Raw genomic sequence first — 17,114 nt, 5'->3', positions numbered from 1 at the left:
ATGTCTCTCTCCCTCTTTCCTTCCCTCTCGCTCTCTCTGACTCAGACCCTCCTGGCTCCCTCTTCTAAGGACCCTTGTGATTACACTGGGCCCACCTGGATAATCTGGGATCGTCTCCTATCTCAGGATTCTTAATCACATCTGTGAAGTCCTTACTGTCATATAAAGTTTTTGCAGGTTCCAGGGGTCAGGACTTGGACCTCTTTGGGGATGTTATTCTGTCTACCCCACGGGGATGAGGACGTGGACGTCTTTGGGGACATTATTCTGTCTACCCCACGGGGATGAGGATGTGGACGTCCTTGGGGGATATTATTCTGTCTGCCACATGGGGATTAGGATGTGAACATCCTTGGGGACCATTGTTTTTCCTACCACAATGATCATTTCAGTTCTTCCCGTTTTTGTGACTTTGCTTGGTAAGTTCCAAATCCTTGACCAGACCTTGTTTCAGGATGCATACGCCATCTTTCCCAGATGCCCAGGTGCACGTATTTTGACAATAGCTGCAGGCTGGGTGACCATGAACAGCTAGCTGCCATTCCCTGTGTGTATGCACTAAAACTCGCAGACCGTGGAGTCAGAGGAGGGGAAGAAATGTGTTTGTGGGCTGGTAGAGTAGCAGGTTGTCAGAGGGGCAGTGTTACTGACACGCTGTTTGGCACAGTGGAGGATGCTGGGTAGAGGAAATATGGACATAGATGACAGTGACGTGAAAAGGGTTTCAGTGGAGTGGGACTCCCAAGGTGTATGTAATTGACCAATGCATGTTAAGCATATGTGCCAATGTTGGTCTAAACAAATTCTTTCACTATTATAAAAAAGATTAAGCTTTCTAAATGAAAAAGAAAGTGTTGAGCCACATTATTTTTGGCAGCATGTTGTACCATCTCTGTGGTACATCAAATAAGATTGTGTCCACAATCAATAGAATCCTAGTTTGAATATATTGTGGCCCCCAGGGGTGCTCACCGTCCTTGAATGCCTTGCCTGAATATAAAATTCAAACCTGAGTCCGTCAGCAGATGCCTGGATAAACACAGTGTGGCCCATCCATACAGTGGAATATTATTCAGCCATAAAAAGGATTGAAATACTGACACACGCTACGACATTCATGAACCTTGAAAACATCATGCTGAATGAAAGAAGGCAGTTGAAAAGGACCACATGCTGCCAAGTTCCCTTTACATGAAATGTTTACAATGGGGAAATAGATAGAGGAAGAAATAAGTTAGCGGTTGCCGGGGGCTGGGCACAGGGGAAAACAAAGAATGATTGCAGCTGGGTACCGAGTTCCTTTTGGAGGTGATCAAAATGTCCCGCAATTAAGTAGTGGGGATGGTTGCACAGTCCTGTGAACACGGAATTGTGCAAAAAAATTCCAATCTGAGCGTGACAAATTGTAATTTCTGCCCTGAATTGAAAATCAAAGTCTTTGGTTAACAGTATATGCTTCTCTTGAGGGGGGTGGCCCCGCTCCACTGGAAGGGTTGGGAATTGTAGGGAAGAGGGGAAGACCATAGACAAGGAGCTGGGAATCTCTCATTGTTACCTTTATATATCCCATTCCAGCCGCCATATTGGTTGTTTCCGAGTTGAGCCTCTAAGGATCCCCCGTGATCCGATGTAAAATAAACGAGGGTGTTGTTGGTCAAACCTTCCACGTCCAAAGTATCAAGTATCTGCCCTGGAGAGAATAGATGTGTTTGAGTCAGTCAAAAAACAGAAGACTATCTGAATAACCAAATTACTCGGGCTGTGCTTCTGCATTTTGGAACTCTCCATGAGAATGAGTCTTTAGTTTCAAAGCATAGTAATGGGAGCGAGAAGTAATACATTTTGGCTCGTCGGAGCATCCTTGATCTAAGACTGATGTGCGTTTTCATAATATGTGCCCATTCTGTTTGCAAAAAGTTTTAGGCCAGCTACAGGGTATTTGCTACAGAGGACAAAAGGGCAAAAACTAAAAAGTGAGGCCAAAGGAGATTACAAAGAAAAATGGACAGGGATCAAGGGGGTCTGGGAAGAAGGCTGAAACGCCGTTGGAGATGTGTGGACGTTGATGAAGAATGGTCAAAGGTGGCTCTGTGTTTCTTATAGTCACACGAAAGATGTCTGCTCCCCCATGTTCACTGCATCACTACACTGGTCCCCTCTTATCTGAGGGGCGTATGTTCCAAGACCCCTAGTGGATGCCAGAAATCATAGATCGTACCGAACCCTACATACACTACATTTTTTCCTCTACCTGCAGACCTATGATCAAATTTAACTTATCAATTAGGCACCGAAAGAGATTAACAATAACTAACAATAAAATAGAACAATTATAATAATATACTGTAACAAAAATCACCGTAAATCTTAGCAACCTCAGCATATGATTTTTTTTCTTTCCTCATTAAGTCAAGAACTTTCACTTTTTCATTTAAAGGAAGCACTTTATGGCTTCTCTTTGGCGTATCCTAAATGCCAGCATCACGACTCTCGCTCGTTGGGACCATTATTAAGCAAAATAAGGGTTACTTAACACAAGCACTGTGATACTGTGACGGTTGATCTGATAACTGGAACAGCTACTAAATGATTTACGGGCGGGTGGCGTCTACAGCACGGATCCCCGCACAAAGGGAAGATTCACATCCTGGGTGGGACAGAGTAGGGGGGCTCAAGATTTCATCTTGCTGCTCAGAATGGCATGCAACTTAAAACATATGCATTATTTCTCTGGAATTTTCCTTTTAATATTTTTGGACCGTGGTTGACCGCAGGTAACTGAACCCATGGAAAGCAAAACTGAACAAAAGAGGGGACTAGTGGATTTACAGTAGTCAAGATATGGAAACGACCATCACGTCCATCAATGGATGAATGGGTAAAGAAGATAAAGAAGGGGGCCGGCCCATGGCCGAGTGGTTAAGTTCGAGCGCTCTGCCTTGGTGGCCCAGGGTTTTGTTGGTTTGGATCCTGAGTGCGGACTTAGCATCACTCATCAAGCCATACTGAGGTCGCGTCCCACATAGCAGAGCCAGAAGCACCTACAACTAGAATGTGCAACTATGTACTGGGGGGCTTTGGGGAGAAGAAGAAAAAAAAAAGATTGGCAACAGATGTTAGCTCAGGTGCCAATCTTTAAAAAAAAAAAAAAGGATAAAGATACATATATGTATATAATATATATAAAATGTATCTATAATGGAATATTATTCAGCCATAAAAAAGAAGGAAATTCTGCCATTTGCAACAACATGGATTGACCTTGAGGGCACTATATAAGTGAAATAAGTCAGATAGAGAAAGAGAAACACTGTAGGATCTCACTTATATGTGGAATCTAAAAAAACCAACTCATAGAAACAGAGAAGAGTGGCGGGTGCCAGAGGCAGGGGACGGGGCGATTGGGTGAAGGTGGGCAAAAGGTACAAATTTTTTTAAAAAGTGAATTTCTTTTGGGTTGGGTCTTCCTTTTTTATACAATCTGACAATCTGTGCATTTTAATTGGTGTGTTAGAACATTTACATTTAAGATACTTGTTCAGACGGTTAGCTTTAAATTAACCATATCACTCTGTTTTTTTTTTTTTTTTTTTTTTTTTAGTTCCATCTGTTCTTCAGCCATTTCTTCCTCTTTAGTTGCTTGTTTTTGAGCAAGGATTTTAAAATTTGTGACTATTTTCCCCGCCTTAATTAGTGGATTTTATTTTTTAGAGGAGTTGTAGGTTTACGGATAAGCTGAGCAATAATATAATTGATGAACCGATAGGACACACTATTATTAACTAAACAGTTCACCTTAGGGTTCGCTAATGTGTTGTCCATTCTATGGGTTTTGATAAATGCATAGTATCATGTATCTACCATTACAATATCACACAGAATGGTTTCCTTGTCCTAAAAACCCCCTGTGGTCCACCTATCTACATTATTAGAATGATTTTTTACTTCAAAAATTATCAATTTTTAAAGTAATTATTAAAAATTTAGATTGAGCTCTAAATTAGGACAGAGAGAAAGTGAAGACATTTAAAAGATTCTTTAGAGGTATCTTATGATAAGTTCCTCATCTTGATGAACTTACGGGGTTCTTAACTCTGTACCATAGAATTCAATGTGTTCAATTACATACCTCTGTACATTTATTAGTTTAATTTTTCCCCAAATTGTGACATTGCAAATTCAATTTTAAACATTCAACATTTGACATCACGTAAAATAGCCTCTATTTTCCAGCGATTCTTAATCTTCCCCAACTAAGGACCCCTAGTGACAAAGGTGAGTGAATTTGTCCTGAAGGGAACGAGGTGACGCCTCTCTGCAAAAGGGACGTGAAATGAATTATTGCACACGTCTTGCAACTTCCCTCATTTTTCCCAGGAGTTCATTCAAATCATGCACTTTACTCCAAGATGACTTTTTTCTTTTCTTTTTTTTTTAAAGATTGGCACCTGAGCTAACATCTGTCTCGCCAATCTTCTTTTTTTTTTTTCCCTTCTTCTTCTTCTCTGCAAAGCCCCCCAGAGCATACTTGTATATTCTAGTTGTCGGTCCTTCTGGTTGTGCTATGCAGGTGGCTGCCTCAGCATGGCCTGACGAGCGGTGCCAAGTCTGCGCCCAGGATTCGAACCAGCGAAACCCCCGGCCGCCGAAGCAGGATGCAAGAACTTAACCACTCAGCCACGGGGCCGGCCTCCCACGATGACGTTTTTACCAGATTTTTTAAAAGTCCATTTCCCCCTAAAATCTCTGATTACAGTTATTCTGCAGCTCCTCTTGGCCCACCACCACATAAACCCAAGGGTACCCCAGCCCTTGTCTGAGAAGCATGGAATTGACCACGTCCATATCCATGTGTTTGCCGAAGCGGTGCCTCCCTCGAGATTATTTCACTTTCTGTCGTGGCAGGTGCTGTTGAAAGCCCACGGGGAGGCAGTGGGAGGAGAAGATCAGACCGTCCCACCCCACAGGGCTTTTATAGTGTCCTGGGGAAAACAGAAAAACCAACCCACCTAAAACCATGTCATGAAGAGGAACCAAACAGAATGAAGACGTATGTGATCATACTTCAGACCTTTAAGGTTCAAGGAGACGGCAATTCTTAGACTGCCTGTTCTATCTTCAGCCTTCATTGTCTTAGCTTCTCCTTCTTTATCTCCTCTCCTCCTGCTGTTTCTGAAGGAGGGACCCTCACGTTTTCACCCGGAAAAGGCACTTACCCACCATCCAGTCCATCTCCTCTGTGTTGTCGCCATACGGCCCATGGAGACTCCTCCCAGCGAACTTCTCGGTGGTGATGAGAGGGGTGTGGACTTGCAGAAAAGAGACAAACAGGAGGAACGGTCCTTGCTTGTTTCTAGAAATACATACAAAGCAACCAGAGTGGGTTTATTTTATTTTTTGTTTTTTTCGTAAGACAGGGATTGAGGTCTTAAAGCCAGGATACGGTTCTAGACGGTCAAGTCCTTACTCAAATGTCTTTGCTGCTCTGTCCTCCAAGAGCCAATATGGAGAACTCCCGTTCTGTGATGGCTTTTGACTTCCAAAGTCTACTGAAAAATCCACACGGATTTTATGTTTCTTTTCTCCTGAATATTATCATTTTCTAACTCTGTGTACTTCTGACAACGGAAAGTAACAGAGAACCCCAGGCAACTGTCTGATTTGACGTTATTTCGTTCAATTATTTCAGTACGTTTTCCTGCCTCAAGGCTTAGCTTATAGAATAAGTGATATTGCACGTTGGGTTTTTCTTTATAATTGCTTTCAAGGCATGAATAGTTATGGAGAAAGCACACTTTAAAAATGACACATAGTAGGTTATTAATTTCAGTTTGGTTATCCTCTATCTAGGCAATGCCTCAGCTTCCTCCTCTTTCTACCTGATATTTATGGTCTAATCTAAGTAGACAAGCAAAGGTGAAGCTCGTAGATTTGATTAGGGCACATCGGGATCACCTTTTGAACTTTTTAATTTGAAAGCTAATGATCGGCTTCATCCCTGACCCATACTAGGCGATGCCATCAAGAACTCTCTAGGAACGTTCTGGAACGTGATCACCTCTTCACCACCAGGTAAGTTCAATTGAATTGAACCTCATTGGCACCAGGTAAGCGGGGGTTCGATGGCGTCACCCATGGGGAGCGTGCAACTGCCTGTGTTTATTGAAGCTTTTCCTGGTGTCACTCTTGGTCCCTTTGTCACTCAACTTGACATCTAGTCTGAAGTTAGCAACAGGACATCTTAGTCCCGATGAGAGAGCTTTGAAAATATTTAGAATTGATTGTAAAGGCTGTTCAGGTAACTCCGTTTGTCATGTTAGTTAAATATGGTCCATGGTGATCAGGGGGTGGTTAGGGGATGGGACTGGCCCCAAAGTCAGAGAGAGCAGCAGCAGCTTTCAACTGACCTGTCCCTTGTGCCAATGGACGTCATCCAGTTGGGGTCAACAGAACATCATCCATGCCCCATGTTACCGAAAACCTCTTTCCGTCTTTCACCATTCTAATACCCGTTAGAGAAGAAGACTTTTTCGAAGCATTTTCGTCATGAAGCAGAGCAGGTTAGGATGAGGGTGACCCCTTGGACACCCACCTTTTGACAAAGGAGGAGATCTCCTTCAGGATAAGAGATGTTGTTCTTTGAAAGTGCATGGGCTGCTCGGTGATGGTGTGATTCCTCATCAGAAAGCAGTCGGCGTGCACAATCAGGGCCCCCGTGAAATATGAGCTCACGGAGAGCAAGATGGCGGCGACGGTTGACCAGATGACCAGTGCCCAGGAGCCTGCCATCAGGTGGATGAGTTTTCCGGTGGTGAATGTGAGGGCAGCGATGGCCATGATTTGGGAGCAGAAGTTGAGTTTGTTCTCCAGGCCCACGCGCTTCTCTGATAGTTCCCAGTGGACACAATCTCCCATCATGGAGAAGGGCATTCCGTAGAAATGGTCAAATCCATGGTTGAGTGGGTGGTGGCAGTGGTCTTTGGAGGATCTGCAGTTGAGACCCAGATGCCATTTTCCTGAAAGGGGAAAAGTATGCTGGTGGGACAACTGGCTGCTCATCACTTGGTAAGTAGGTGTTGTGTGCTCGCCACATTCCAAGTACTCGTCTGGGTGCTGGGACGGGGTGGGGATGCAGAAGGATGGGGGTGGTGTTTGCTGTGATCTGCATCACAACCTGGCCTCATTGTTTCAGGGGAATAAGGACCCTGCACGGCAGCATTACATGGTGTTTTCATTCCCTGTGTTGCTGTAAGAAATTACCATATATTTGGTTGCTTAAAACAACAGGAGTTCATCCTTGCCCAGTTCTGGAGACTAGAAGTCTGAGATGAAGGGGTTGCAGGGCCGCGCTCCCTCCAGAGGCTCAAAGAGAAGGTCCCTCCTGCCTCTTCCAGCTTCTAGGGCTCCAGGCGTCCCTGGGCTGGTGGCCGCCTCCCTCCCATCCCTGCCTCCGTGATCACACTGTGTTCTCTTTGAAGTCAAATCTCTCTGTCTCCTTCTTAAAAGGACCCTTGTCCTTGCATATAAAGCCCACTTGGGTAATCTCCCCATCTCAAGATCCTTCACTTAATCATATCTATCTGCAAAGACCTTTTCTCCATATAAAGTTGTATGTGCAGGTTTCAGCCTTTGGGACCTGATATTTTTGGTGACTGTTATTCAGTCTGCCACACCTGGGTTTGCAACGGTCTGTGGGGAAGAGCAATATTGAAGGCACAGAGTGGTCAGATTGCTCTAGAAAACATAGTCTGATATCACCAGCATGGGTAAAAGATTTCCTGACTTTGGAATTGTCCCTCTCTTTGCTAAACCGCTATAGTGATGGTCAGGGGCATGGTGGACGTGATGGACAGGGGGATAGGTTGCCCAGAGCCCAACTTTCAAGGTCAATCAATGGAGGATGCTTAGTTTTCTGCTGTCACTACTGGGGTGTTGATAAAGAGACCCTGTGTGTCTTCTCACCACCCCAACGGTGTGTGCCATCCCGAGAACCTCATAGGATTTCCCAAGGAATATCCCGTGAGGATAGACTCTTCTGTCTTAGAAAATGATAGTGAGTCTGTTGGGTTTGGGATTCAGTGAATCAGCTGGTCTTGCTCTCTGTGATCCGTAAATGGCACTGTTACTAGAAATTATCACTATACCATGATGTGGCTAATGACCACTTGGTCCCCTTTCAAAACGCTATTGTCCTCAATTTTATTTCATTCTATACATGACATGGTTTGTCGACATGTCGAAAGATAAGCATGCTATTTACGGAAGCAGAGAGGGCGGTCCTAAGCCTTGCAGTCACGTTTCTATGCAGAAAATAGGGAAAAACAGCATTATGGAAATTGTTGGTGATTTGATAAAATTAGAAAAAAAAAATTCTGATTTTTTTTTGTCATAGTGCACCAGCAAATTGTATAAAATGCTGACTATTTCATTAAGCTGTTATTTCTTGAGCATCAACTTGGCACCAAGCAGCCTAGGTAGTGACGTCATTTATGTATGCATGGAGCTTTCTGTCATGGAAAATTCCAATTGCATCACAACCATTTCATTTTCACTCATTTTAGTTAAGTATACTGTCCATATAAAAGTAATGTGCTTAATTCTTTTAAAAATGTGCATACCTATCAGTCCAGTGGCATAACCTGTGTCTTTTAATATTTTTGCAAAAGTTGTCTCATTTGTCGGAAGGCCTCCGGATGCTGCGGTCCACTGAAGAACACGATAGCCATTACTGGAAACCATACCTTTGGGGAATCATTTTCAAGAAACGTTACCATCACGCATCGATTTTTGTGTCCCCACTATTGTTTTTTTAGTTTAGAATATTTGATGAAAATCCCCATTATTCAAAATTAGATTGGAAATTTACTTCCCCCCGTGGTGTTGCCTCATGAGTTGCATTTTTGGCAGCAAAGGAAATGATTAGTTAGTTGAAGACGTGAGTGAGAGGACTTATTGTTCCTGTTATGTGAGGGTTATAAACAAAGAGAGAATTAAATGAGAAAGGAAGGAGAATTAAAAGTGGTTTTATGATTTCATCAAACTCTTGATGTGAGCCAGTGGTAGATCTTGGGATTGTCAATGGTTGGTTGAGAATCCCCCAGATGATTCTACTGGGCTGACAAGGTTAGGAGCCACAGGTAGCATTCATCCTGCCTCAGATATACCCGGGACCTCTACCCAAGCGTTTTAAAAGGTAGATTCAATATTTTTCTAAAGACCTGGAGTGTACAGTCGAGACCCACTGGCTTAGAAGATGCTCGATGCCTCCTAGACCGTTTTGATGAATGCAACTCGGTCTTACTAGAGAAGACTCATCTGGTTCAAAGAGTCAATGCAGTTCTCAGTGATCCTCATGTACAACTTGGAGAATGCTTTCTGAGATCTTCCAAAAGTTTGAGAATGCATCTGCTTCAGCAAAGACTAGCAGAAGCTGAAAAGGTCTTGGCCATAACAAAGACAGTGGAGGTGTTTCAACTTAAGTTGGCCAAGATTCCTTCATCCCTGAGACATGAGAGGGTGCCAGAGACCTGTATATGTGAGGGTGTGTGAGGGTCCGTTTGATGTGTCCGATGGGCCAGGCTACAGTCTCTAGTCCCACAAGCACAAATCCACTACTCTAGGTGTTGTTATGAAGGTCTTTTGTAGACGCGGCTAACGTCTCCAATCAATTGGCTTTAACTAAAGGAGCTGGCCCTCCATCAGGTGGGTGGGCCTCATCCAATCCGTTGAAGGTGTTAAGAACAAAAACTGAGGTTTCCAGATACAGAAGGAATCCCGCCTCAAGACGGCGACATCAAATCCTGCCTGAGTTTTCAGCCTGCTGTCCTGCCCTTACAGATTCTGGACTTGCCCGCTCCCACAATCGCATGAACCAAAAAGTAGTTAAGATCTTGCTCTTTACAGGAAATGTCTGCCAACTTCTGCCTCATGTGGTTACTCACATTACAGAATACAAGCAAACGGGCCAGTCCCTGCCCGTGTCACCCCACAATCTGTGAGGCTCTATAGCTCCTACAGATTCTAATCTGATGATAAAAATATGGGGGAGTTGAACAGTTTCCTTCCCACCGTGCTGGAGGACCCAGACTTTAATAGTTGTACTGCAGGAGTTAAAGGGAGCAAGGTCCTCTCGAGACCCATGGTTAGATCTGAGGAAGGACAAACCTGATCGGACAGGGTATCTGCCTGTTAGGAAGGCAGCTCTGCTTGGGGTGCACACGGACGCCGCAGCGATGTGCTGGGTGAGCATCACACCATCCTTTGCGAGGCGGTCGATATTTGGAGTCCTGCAGAGGGAGACACGAACAGTTTTATCTCTTAGCAAACAGACACGCAGGCTCTCCCAGAAGCGTAGGTACATGCTATTTAATGGAAAATCTGCCGGGCATCGTTTCATATGTCAAGGTGTTCTTAGGAATGACCAAAAGGCAATGGCAAGTACTTCAGATGTCTTCTGAACCGTCAGAGAAACATCAACTCGGTTCAACATTATCTACTGAGTTTCTGCAACGTGCTACTAGTACTGAGATGGGCATCATGGGAAATCCAGAATTGAGAGTCCAGGGTGCCTTCTGACTTGGGACTCCCAGTGTTTGGCTGGAAGATTTGACCTCATGGCACCAACGCGTTGTAGGTCGTACACGAGGGTGGAACTCAGACCTAGCTTCATGGGGGCACCTGAGCTGGGTCTCCATGGACAATTCGAATGTGACCCAGCTGATGGGGTGACATCATTCTCAGATACACGGACCAGCAATGACTGATGGGTGTGTCACATGTTGGGATGAAGAGGACATGGAATTGTCTGTCTACAGCAGAGCATGTGTGAGTGGGCACTCGGCTTGATGGACGAAGGCCGGAGAGTGAGGTAAGCTTTGGTCTCTGGCTTAGAGGCGATGGCAATGAGTTTTAAAACATTGTCCGTCATGGATCGTGCTGACGGAAATCAAATTTAAAAGTGAAATGATTGGTCATACGTGAGATGAATTTGAGTCGGGGTTAGTGCTGGTATGAGAAGATGGTAGGATTAGGGGATGTTGACAGAAATGTATGCAGAATTCTCTTCAAGTTCGGATTGCACACATCAAGGGTTAGGTGAATTATCATGGTCTCTGTGTCGGGGTACCCGATGGGCAATCTCTGTTCCTTGCCTGATGGTGTTGTTGCCATAGCAACCGACGTCTCCAATGCCAAGATCATCCGCCATCAGAAGAAGGATGTTGGGACGGGAGCCGGGTAAGTCGCTGCAAGCCGAGGGCTTCCAACCCAGAAGCACACCGACTGTCACAGCCAGCCAGCTCCTGAAAGACAAGCTACCAAAGAAAGCTGAATCTGAATGCTACTTTCCATTTCATTTACACTACTTCTGGAAGTGGGAAGGTGGTGTCACTATTTTGGGGGGGTCTTTGATATTATCATCCTACTTCACAAGAATTTGAGTACATCTCTTAGGCATTTGGGGTTTTCTTCTCAGTTAAAAAGAACTCATACTCTTACGGATGCGACCCTGGGCGTGTGCAATACTGTTCCACTCCCCAGGGTCACGAAATAAAGGCGTGATCTGAAGAAGAAGATTTGCAATATAGCATCTCTGGAAAACCAGACACCTAGCCAATGGCAGGGTTTGGTGCCCACCTGGAAAGAGTGTAAAGCAATTCTTTTTGAAGCTTCCTGAGACCCCCCCCCCCCCCCCCCCAGATAGGGGAGCATGGAAAACTTATATTAATCACGAGTTCCACACTCGGGCCCCCAGATGCATGATCAGTTATGTATTGAGCAAGACCACTTTGTTATCACTGCATCCTGAGAAGGCGACATGAAGAAATGCAGAGGCCGAAGTGAAGATGAATCACCATGCGTGATCCTATCTTACCGACAGGGTTCCCGATGTAACATGTTCTCTCTTTTTATTTCCTGCAAGAAATAAAGGGGTCGGTAATAACGTAGGCAGCAGACAATGAACTAATGTAGTAAATGAAATCGGGAAACTTTGATTCTGTCTGAGGCTGTCGATAAAACTTTAACACAACTGCTAAAACCTCTTCAAAGAGTGTTCTTCCCTATTGAAAAGGCTTTAAAAATGCTGGACACGGTGTTAAGGACGTAGAACGCGGGTCCGTCAAGGGCCAAATGATAAAGATTTTGGATTTTTCCACCAAGATGGTTCTTTCCACTCTTGTTGCTGAAAAGCATCCACAGGCAGCACACAAATGACTGAGTGTTGCTATCTTCCTGTAAAACTTTATTTATAAGAATAGGTGGAGTTTGCCCGTGGACTGTAGATTTCTGATGCCTGATATAGAAAGCAGGAGTGCCAAGGAAAGAAAATGCCTAATGAAGTGATAAGAATATTGATAAGAAATGATCTCCGATATATATATTTGTTTTTAATTTGGTCAATGCATAAAAAAACATTGACCGTCATAACCATTTTTTCAAAGGCACCTTTCAGTGATGTTAAGGCCATTCCCACTGTTGTACACCCATCCCCACCATCCATCTCCAGAACTCTTTTCATCTTCCCAAATGGAAGCTGTCCACATTAAACACTAGCTCCCCATCCGCCTCCCCCAGCCCCTGGCACCACCACCTACTTTCTGTCTCTATGGATTTGACTCCTCTAGGGACCTCATAGAAGTGAAACCACACAGTATTTGTCCTTCTGTGACTGGATTATTTCACCGAACCTCATGTCCCGAAGGTTCATGCATGTTGTAGCGTGTGCCAGAATCTCCTTCCTTTTCAAGACTGAATCAAATTCCATTGTATGGATGGACCACATTTTGTTATATCCAACATATTTTAAGTGAAAGCAGTAAGAGTGTAGGGAGGGTGTGTGGTATGCTGTCAACCGTGTAAAACCATAATAGGAGGGGGAACGATATGTCGGTTTACTGGTCTACACAATGATCTGGTGATGCAAATTGCTTTCTACAGACGAGTGCAAATCCTCTCGCTTTCTGCAGGAACTTGACCTCAGGTTAACTTTCTGGTTCTGTTTCCCTGGAAACCCATTGAAGGTGGAATGTCAGCATGGCTGGATGACGCTGTGTGATAAAAATGCTTATGCCTGGCACCCTGTCTGTGTGTTGACAGAACCACAAAGACGTGAGGGAAGCCAGCTTTGGACTTCTGAGGATCTGTGACTGTTGACCTGGCATGGCCCTCGGGGTGACCAGGAAGCTCTGCTTACCAGTTGTTTGAAGAGATGTTGGCATCCGTGGTGGGTGGGTTTCAGAGCTGGGTGTATCCAGCCTTCCTGTGAGCCTCACCCTGTCCTATCTGAGCTGTTCCCTGAGGAAGCACGCAGACGGGCTCCGGCTGGCCGTGTGCCCAGGGACGTGGAGGAATTGGGGAGATTATCTTTAAGGATACAAATTTGCAACTAGTGCTTGAATAAGTTCTGGAGAGTGAATGCACGTATAGTCAACAATATTGTGTTATCAACTTCTGAGTTGCTAAGAGACTAGATCTTCATTGTTCCCCATACACAGGAAAAAATAACGGTAATTCTTCGACGTAAAGAAGGTGTCAGAAAATGCTACTGTCGTGACCATTTTGCAACCTATAAATGTATCAAATGCACACCTTCTGCACGTCAAAGATACACAATGTGATCTGTCAATTATATCTCAACAAACAAAACAAAAAAAGAGAGAAAGAGCCAGAAAAAGAGAAAGAAAAGCTCTTCGGTGAAATGTAACCCATAATTTAGCCTTCAATTCTCTTCCAGTGAAGGGATTTGCAATGCCTGGTCCCGGGCTGTCCTCCAGACCTCGGAGCAGGAAGCCGGCCTTTGCCAGTGCCCTGGGGCCCTGCTCCCAGCCCCCATTTACTTTTTAACATCCAGCATCTCTTCAACTTCCACATGCCCGCCAGTCTCTTAGCGTCTAGCATCATTACGTCTTGCCCCTCCGTAAACGTTTTCTAGTTGACTTGATTCTGCATTCCTTTCAGAAATTTCCCCCGGTCCCAATCTGTCATGGCTATGGTTGCTTATCGTCTTTAAGGAAATTGCTTCTAAAATGTTTCCAGATGAGCCAGTGTGCCAGGCAGCGGCATGTTCTTTAGCACAGCTGCCAGGCATCCCTGGACACGTGGGAACCGCCTTGCTGGGGACCCGAGGAAAGCCCGTTACCTGAATGGGGGTGCCCTCGGGGCTGCCGGCCAGCGAGCACGGCTGGTTCTCCGAGGGAATGTCTTCTTGCCAGGAGAGGCCCTCCCTGGCTCCTGGATTGCAGACCTCTGGTCCGGTCCACGCATGTGCGTAGCTGATTCACTCTTCAAAGCAACGGCAAGGCTTCAAGTTAGGTTGTCCACAGAGATTGGACGGGGAAATCCCCAGGTGTCCCGCTGTCCGTCATGTTCCAGGTTTCCACAGAAGCCCTTCTGTTCTGATTTACAAAATGTAACACTCGCAGAAGGATGCCAGACAGCTGGAAACAGTGACACTCATTCACCAGTCGAATGAAACCCTCCTGGCCGTGGGTCAACTCTCAGGGGCTGTTTGCTGGCTTTGCCCCAAACTGGGAAAGCAATTGACTTGAAAATTCCTCTGAACACTCTTTAAATTCCCTAGTTTTGTTTTTCCCCCTCTGGCATCTGCCCCTGGAGCAAAGAGAAGACAGAAAACAGCTCTGACTATTGAAATAGTCTGAATCTGTCGGGCTGGAACTGCTTAACCGCCTAACGATGTAATTGACCACGTGCACCCCTTTCCGGCTTCATGCCAACTTTTTTCCTTTCTGTTCTTTAGGGAGCACAATTTTTTTTTTCATAAGGGTAGCAGAATATGTGTTTCAGGCATGATCACACGTAAAAAACGACTCTTTTCAAAGACTTTTCCAATTAAGAACTTTGGGCACACTTCTGGGTGTTGAATCCTGTAAAGACATTCAGCCTTACGGTCCCTGTGCATTTTTGGTCCCTATGACCTGAACACTGTAGAGTTTCGACGGGAGACTCCCGCTTGCCAAATAACCATCTTCTGCCTACACAGCTGCAAAAATTCTTTATGAATTTGACAAATGGAAAGTAGGCACCACGGGCATCCTTTACTTAGGCATGCAGGCCGCTCTGTGCCGGGTTGACTAAATGGCATTGCTGATGCGCAAAGGCGGTCAAAACTCTTGTAGTTGTTTTTGCGCCACTTCAACCCAAGGAGACGAGTCTCCAGGATCCGAGTCAAAACTCCCAGGTTGCCTGAAGTTCGTCCTAACTTTCTCCATTCGGTGGTCAGACGGCGCTCTCTGCCGCGGCCCTGTTGATATTTGGGGTCAGGTAGTTCTTTACTGGAGGGGCGTCCGGGCAATGTAGGCTGTTGAGCAGCATCCCTGGGCTCCACCCGCCAGATGCTCCAAATTGTGATGACCAAAAATGGTTCTACACGTTACTGAATGTCGCTGCCTCCCTCCTATCTGCCTCCTCCTCTTCCTGCTGCTTCTATTCCACATTTATGAAATCCCTCCTACCTTGTTTAAAGGGAATGACTCCTTGCGGATAAGGATTCACTTTCTCCAGCGGGCCACCACCTTCCCTTTTCCTTTCACAGGCGGACGTTTTCACGGATAATGTGAAAGTTTCCTAGAGGTCACGCACAAGAAGACAATCTGGAAATTCGCGTTCCTGAAATAGTGACTTCAGCTTGGAGGTTATGAAGAGAAAAGCAAACAGGCCCATCAGGATAAAATCGATGGTTTGTTCACAGGAGCAAATGTCTTGTGTATGTTGGTTATTTTAAAAATAATCTATAAAAAGGTGCTTCTCATCTCAACCACCAACATCTCTTTTGAACCTAGGACAACAGGTCTTAGTAAAATTTTGCCCTTAATGTTTTATCTTTTAATTATGGACCCTTCTAATCTGTTTGGGATTTTAAGCCGCCGTCCCTTTGTGAAGCTGTGAGAGGATACTGGACGTGTTTGCTTCTGGTTTTAAATAACTATATGTTTCTTAAACTTATCATAAATCTTAAGAGAAAAAAGTGCTTCAATCCTATTAATGGCAGCTTCAAAAAATGGAGTGAAAGGTATCATCAGAGGAGAGGAGAAGGGACCCAAGCTCATTACACTGAAAAAACAGGAAGACTGACAGCTGTCAGGTCAAACCCTGGAGTTTCATCCAGATAAGTTCCCATTCCTGTCTTTTTCAGCAGGAAATTGGGAAGAGGAGAAGTCCACTGAGCCATCCCGGTTAGAAACCAGAAAGGACACCTCATAGAGATGCATTCTGTGACTTTTTAAAAAAATGGGATCTGTACCCCTGGCTGTAGGAAACTTGAAATTGGGGTTTCTCCAGCTTGGCTCTGCACCTGCCTTGCCTGACGCACTTTTTTAAATCAGAGGTTTCAACTCTCCCTCCCAGCTTTTCTGAACTGGGAGATTGAGGGTCGGCCTCAAGATGCTGCTTTTTAAGAAAATCTTTCTAGTCTGTTGTGCCCAGCCGGGCTTGCGAACAGCTGGGTAATGGCGCTAAAACCTGGTTCAACTTTGTCCTGCAGCGTGCTTTTCCCGGGAGTGTATACACACACTCACACGTGTGCACACGCATATGCATGCAAATCTATAAACAGGCACACACATGTACATATGTGCACATATACATATGTCTCCATCCACACACATGTATACATATGCACACACATACGCATATATACACACACGTATATATACACACAGTAGTTTATATCCATAGCTAATTTTTATAGTGACATTTGTAGCGTTAAATAGCTCTACTTCTTAGATGGCTCTGGGGAGACTGTTTTTTTTTTTAATTTTTACTTCCAATAAGGGGAAAAATGAAGTTTTTGTGTACGTTGATCGAACTTTTTGATTTGGGGAGGAAAAAAGCCATAGTAAGAGAAGAATCATATATTGCAACCAACTTCTTCAATTTGGGACTTCTTAAACCTAATGAAATCTGACAGTTCTCACGTGTCACCCTATAGGTTGGGGCTTTCTGAAAACTGATTATAGGTAACAGTTTAATCATCTAACGTTTTTATTTATATATATATCTCATACGCATAAGAATACATAATATGTATTATATATACATTTTATGTGTATCTATTCTCCAGTAAGTAGAATATTTTATATATGTGTGTATATTCTCTA

At 44.5% G+C, this 17,114-nt stretch overlaps 2 protein-coding genes across 10 annotated transcripts in view; one reads left to right on the top strand and one right to left on the bottom strand.

The window, feature by feature from the left end:
- ARSH (arylsulfatase family member H) overlaps nucleotides 1-17,114 on the top strand; it is a 61,917-nt gene that overhangs the window by 7,325 nt on the left and 37,478 nt on the right. For 5 of the 8 annotated variants that reach the window (XR_006890404.1, XR_006890403.1, XM_046674131.1 and 2 more), the window contains exons 3-4: nucleotides 4,906-5,050; nucleotides 6,013-6,072. The exons of 1 other annotated variant lie outside the window; for it this stretch is intronic. The gene's annotated coding sequence lies outside the window, so the exon portion shown is untranslated. Of the gene's footprint in view, nucleotides 1-4,905; nucleotides 5,051-6,012; nucleotides 6,073-6,919; nucleotides 7,066-17,114 lie in introns of those variants that run through there. 2 more of the 8 variants (XM_046674127.1, XM_046674130.1) reach the window with 2 other exon arrangements.
- ARSL (arylsulfatase L) overlaps nucleotides 1-17,114 on the bottom strand; it is a 24,868-nt gene extending 7,754 nt beyond the window's left edge. Inside the window, exons 1-8 of one of the 2 annotated variants that reach the window (XM_046674136.1) lie at nucleotides 14,138-17,114; nucleotides 11,873-13,362; nucleotides 11,151-11,312; nucleotides 10,165-10,286; nucleotides 8,619-8,741; nucleotides 6,593-7,016; nucleotides 5,217-5,353; nucleotides 1,556-1,690 (exon numbers count right to left, since the gene is read on the bottom strand). In XM_046674136.1, coding sequence (XP_046530092.1) covers nucleotides 1,556-1,690; nucleotides 5,217-5,353; nucleotides 6,593-7,016; nucleotides 8,619-8,741; nucleotides 10,165-10,286; nucleotides 11,151-11,312; nucleotides 11,873-11,895 — 1,126 coding nt within the window. In that variant the 5' untranslated portion in view covers nucleotides 11,896-13,362; nucleotides 14,138-17,114. The remainder of the gene's footprint in view (nucleotides 1-1,555; nucleotides 1,691-5,216; nucleotides 5,354-6,592; nucleotides 7,017-8,618; nucleotides 8,742-10,164; nucleotides 10,287-11,150; nucleotides 11,313-11,872; nucleotides 13,363-14,137) is intronic. The other variant, XM_046674135.1, reaches the window with a different exon arrangement.

This window comes from Equus quagga, chromosome 10 (genome assembly GCF_021613505.1).
Source record: "Equus quagga isolate Etosha38 chromosome 10, UCLA_HA_Equagga_1.0, whole genome shotgun sequence".
Taxonomy (NCBI): Eukaryota; Metazoa; Chordata; class Mammalia; order Perissodactyla; family Equidae; genus Equus; species Equus quagga.
This window is presented reverse-complemented; position numbering and strand designations above follow the sequence as displayed.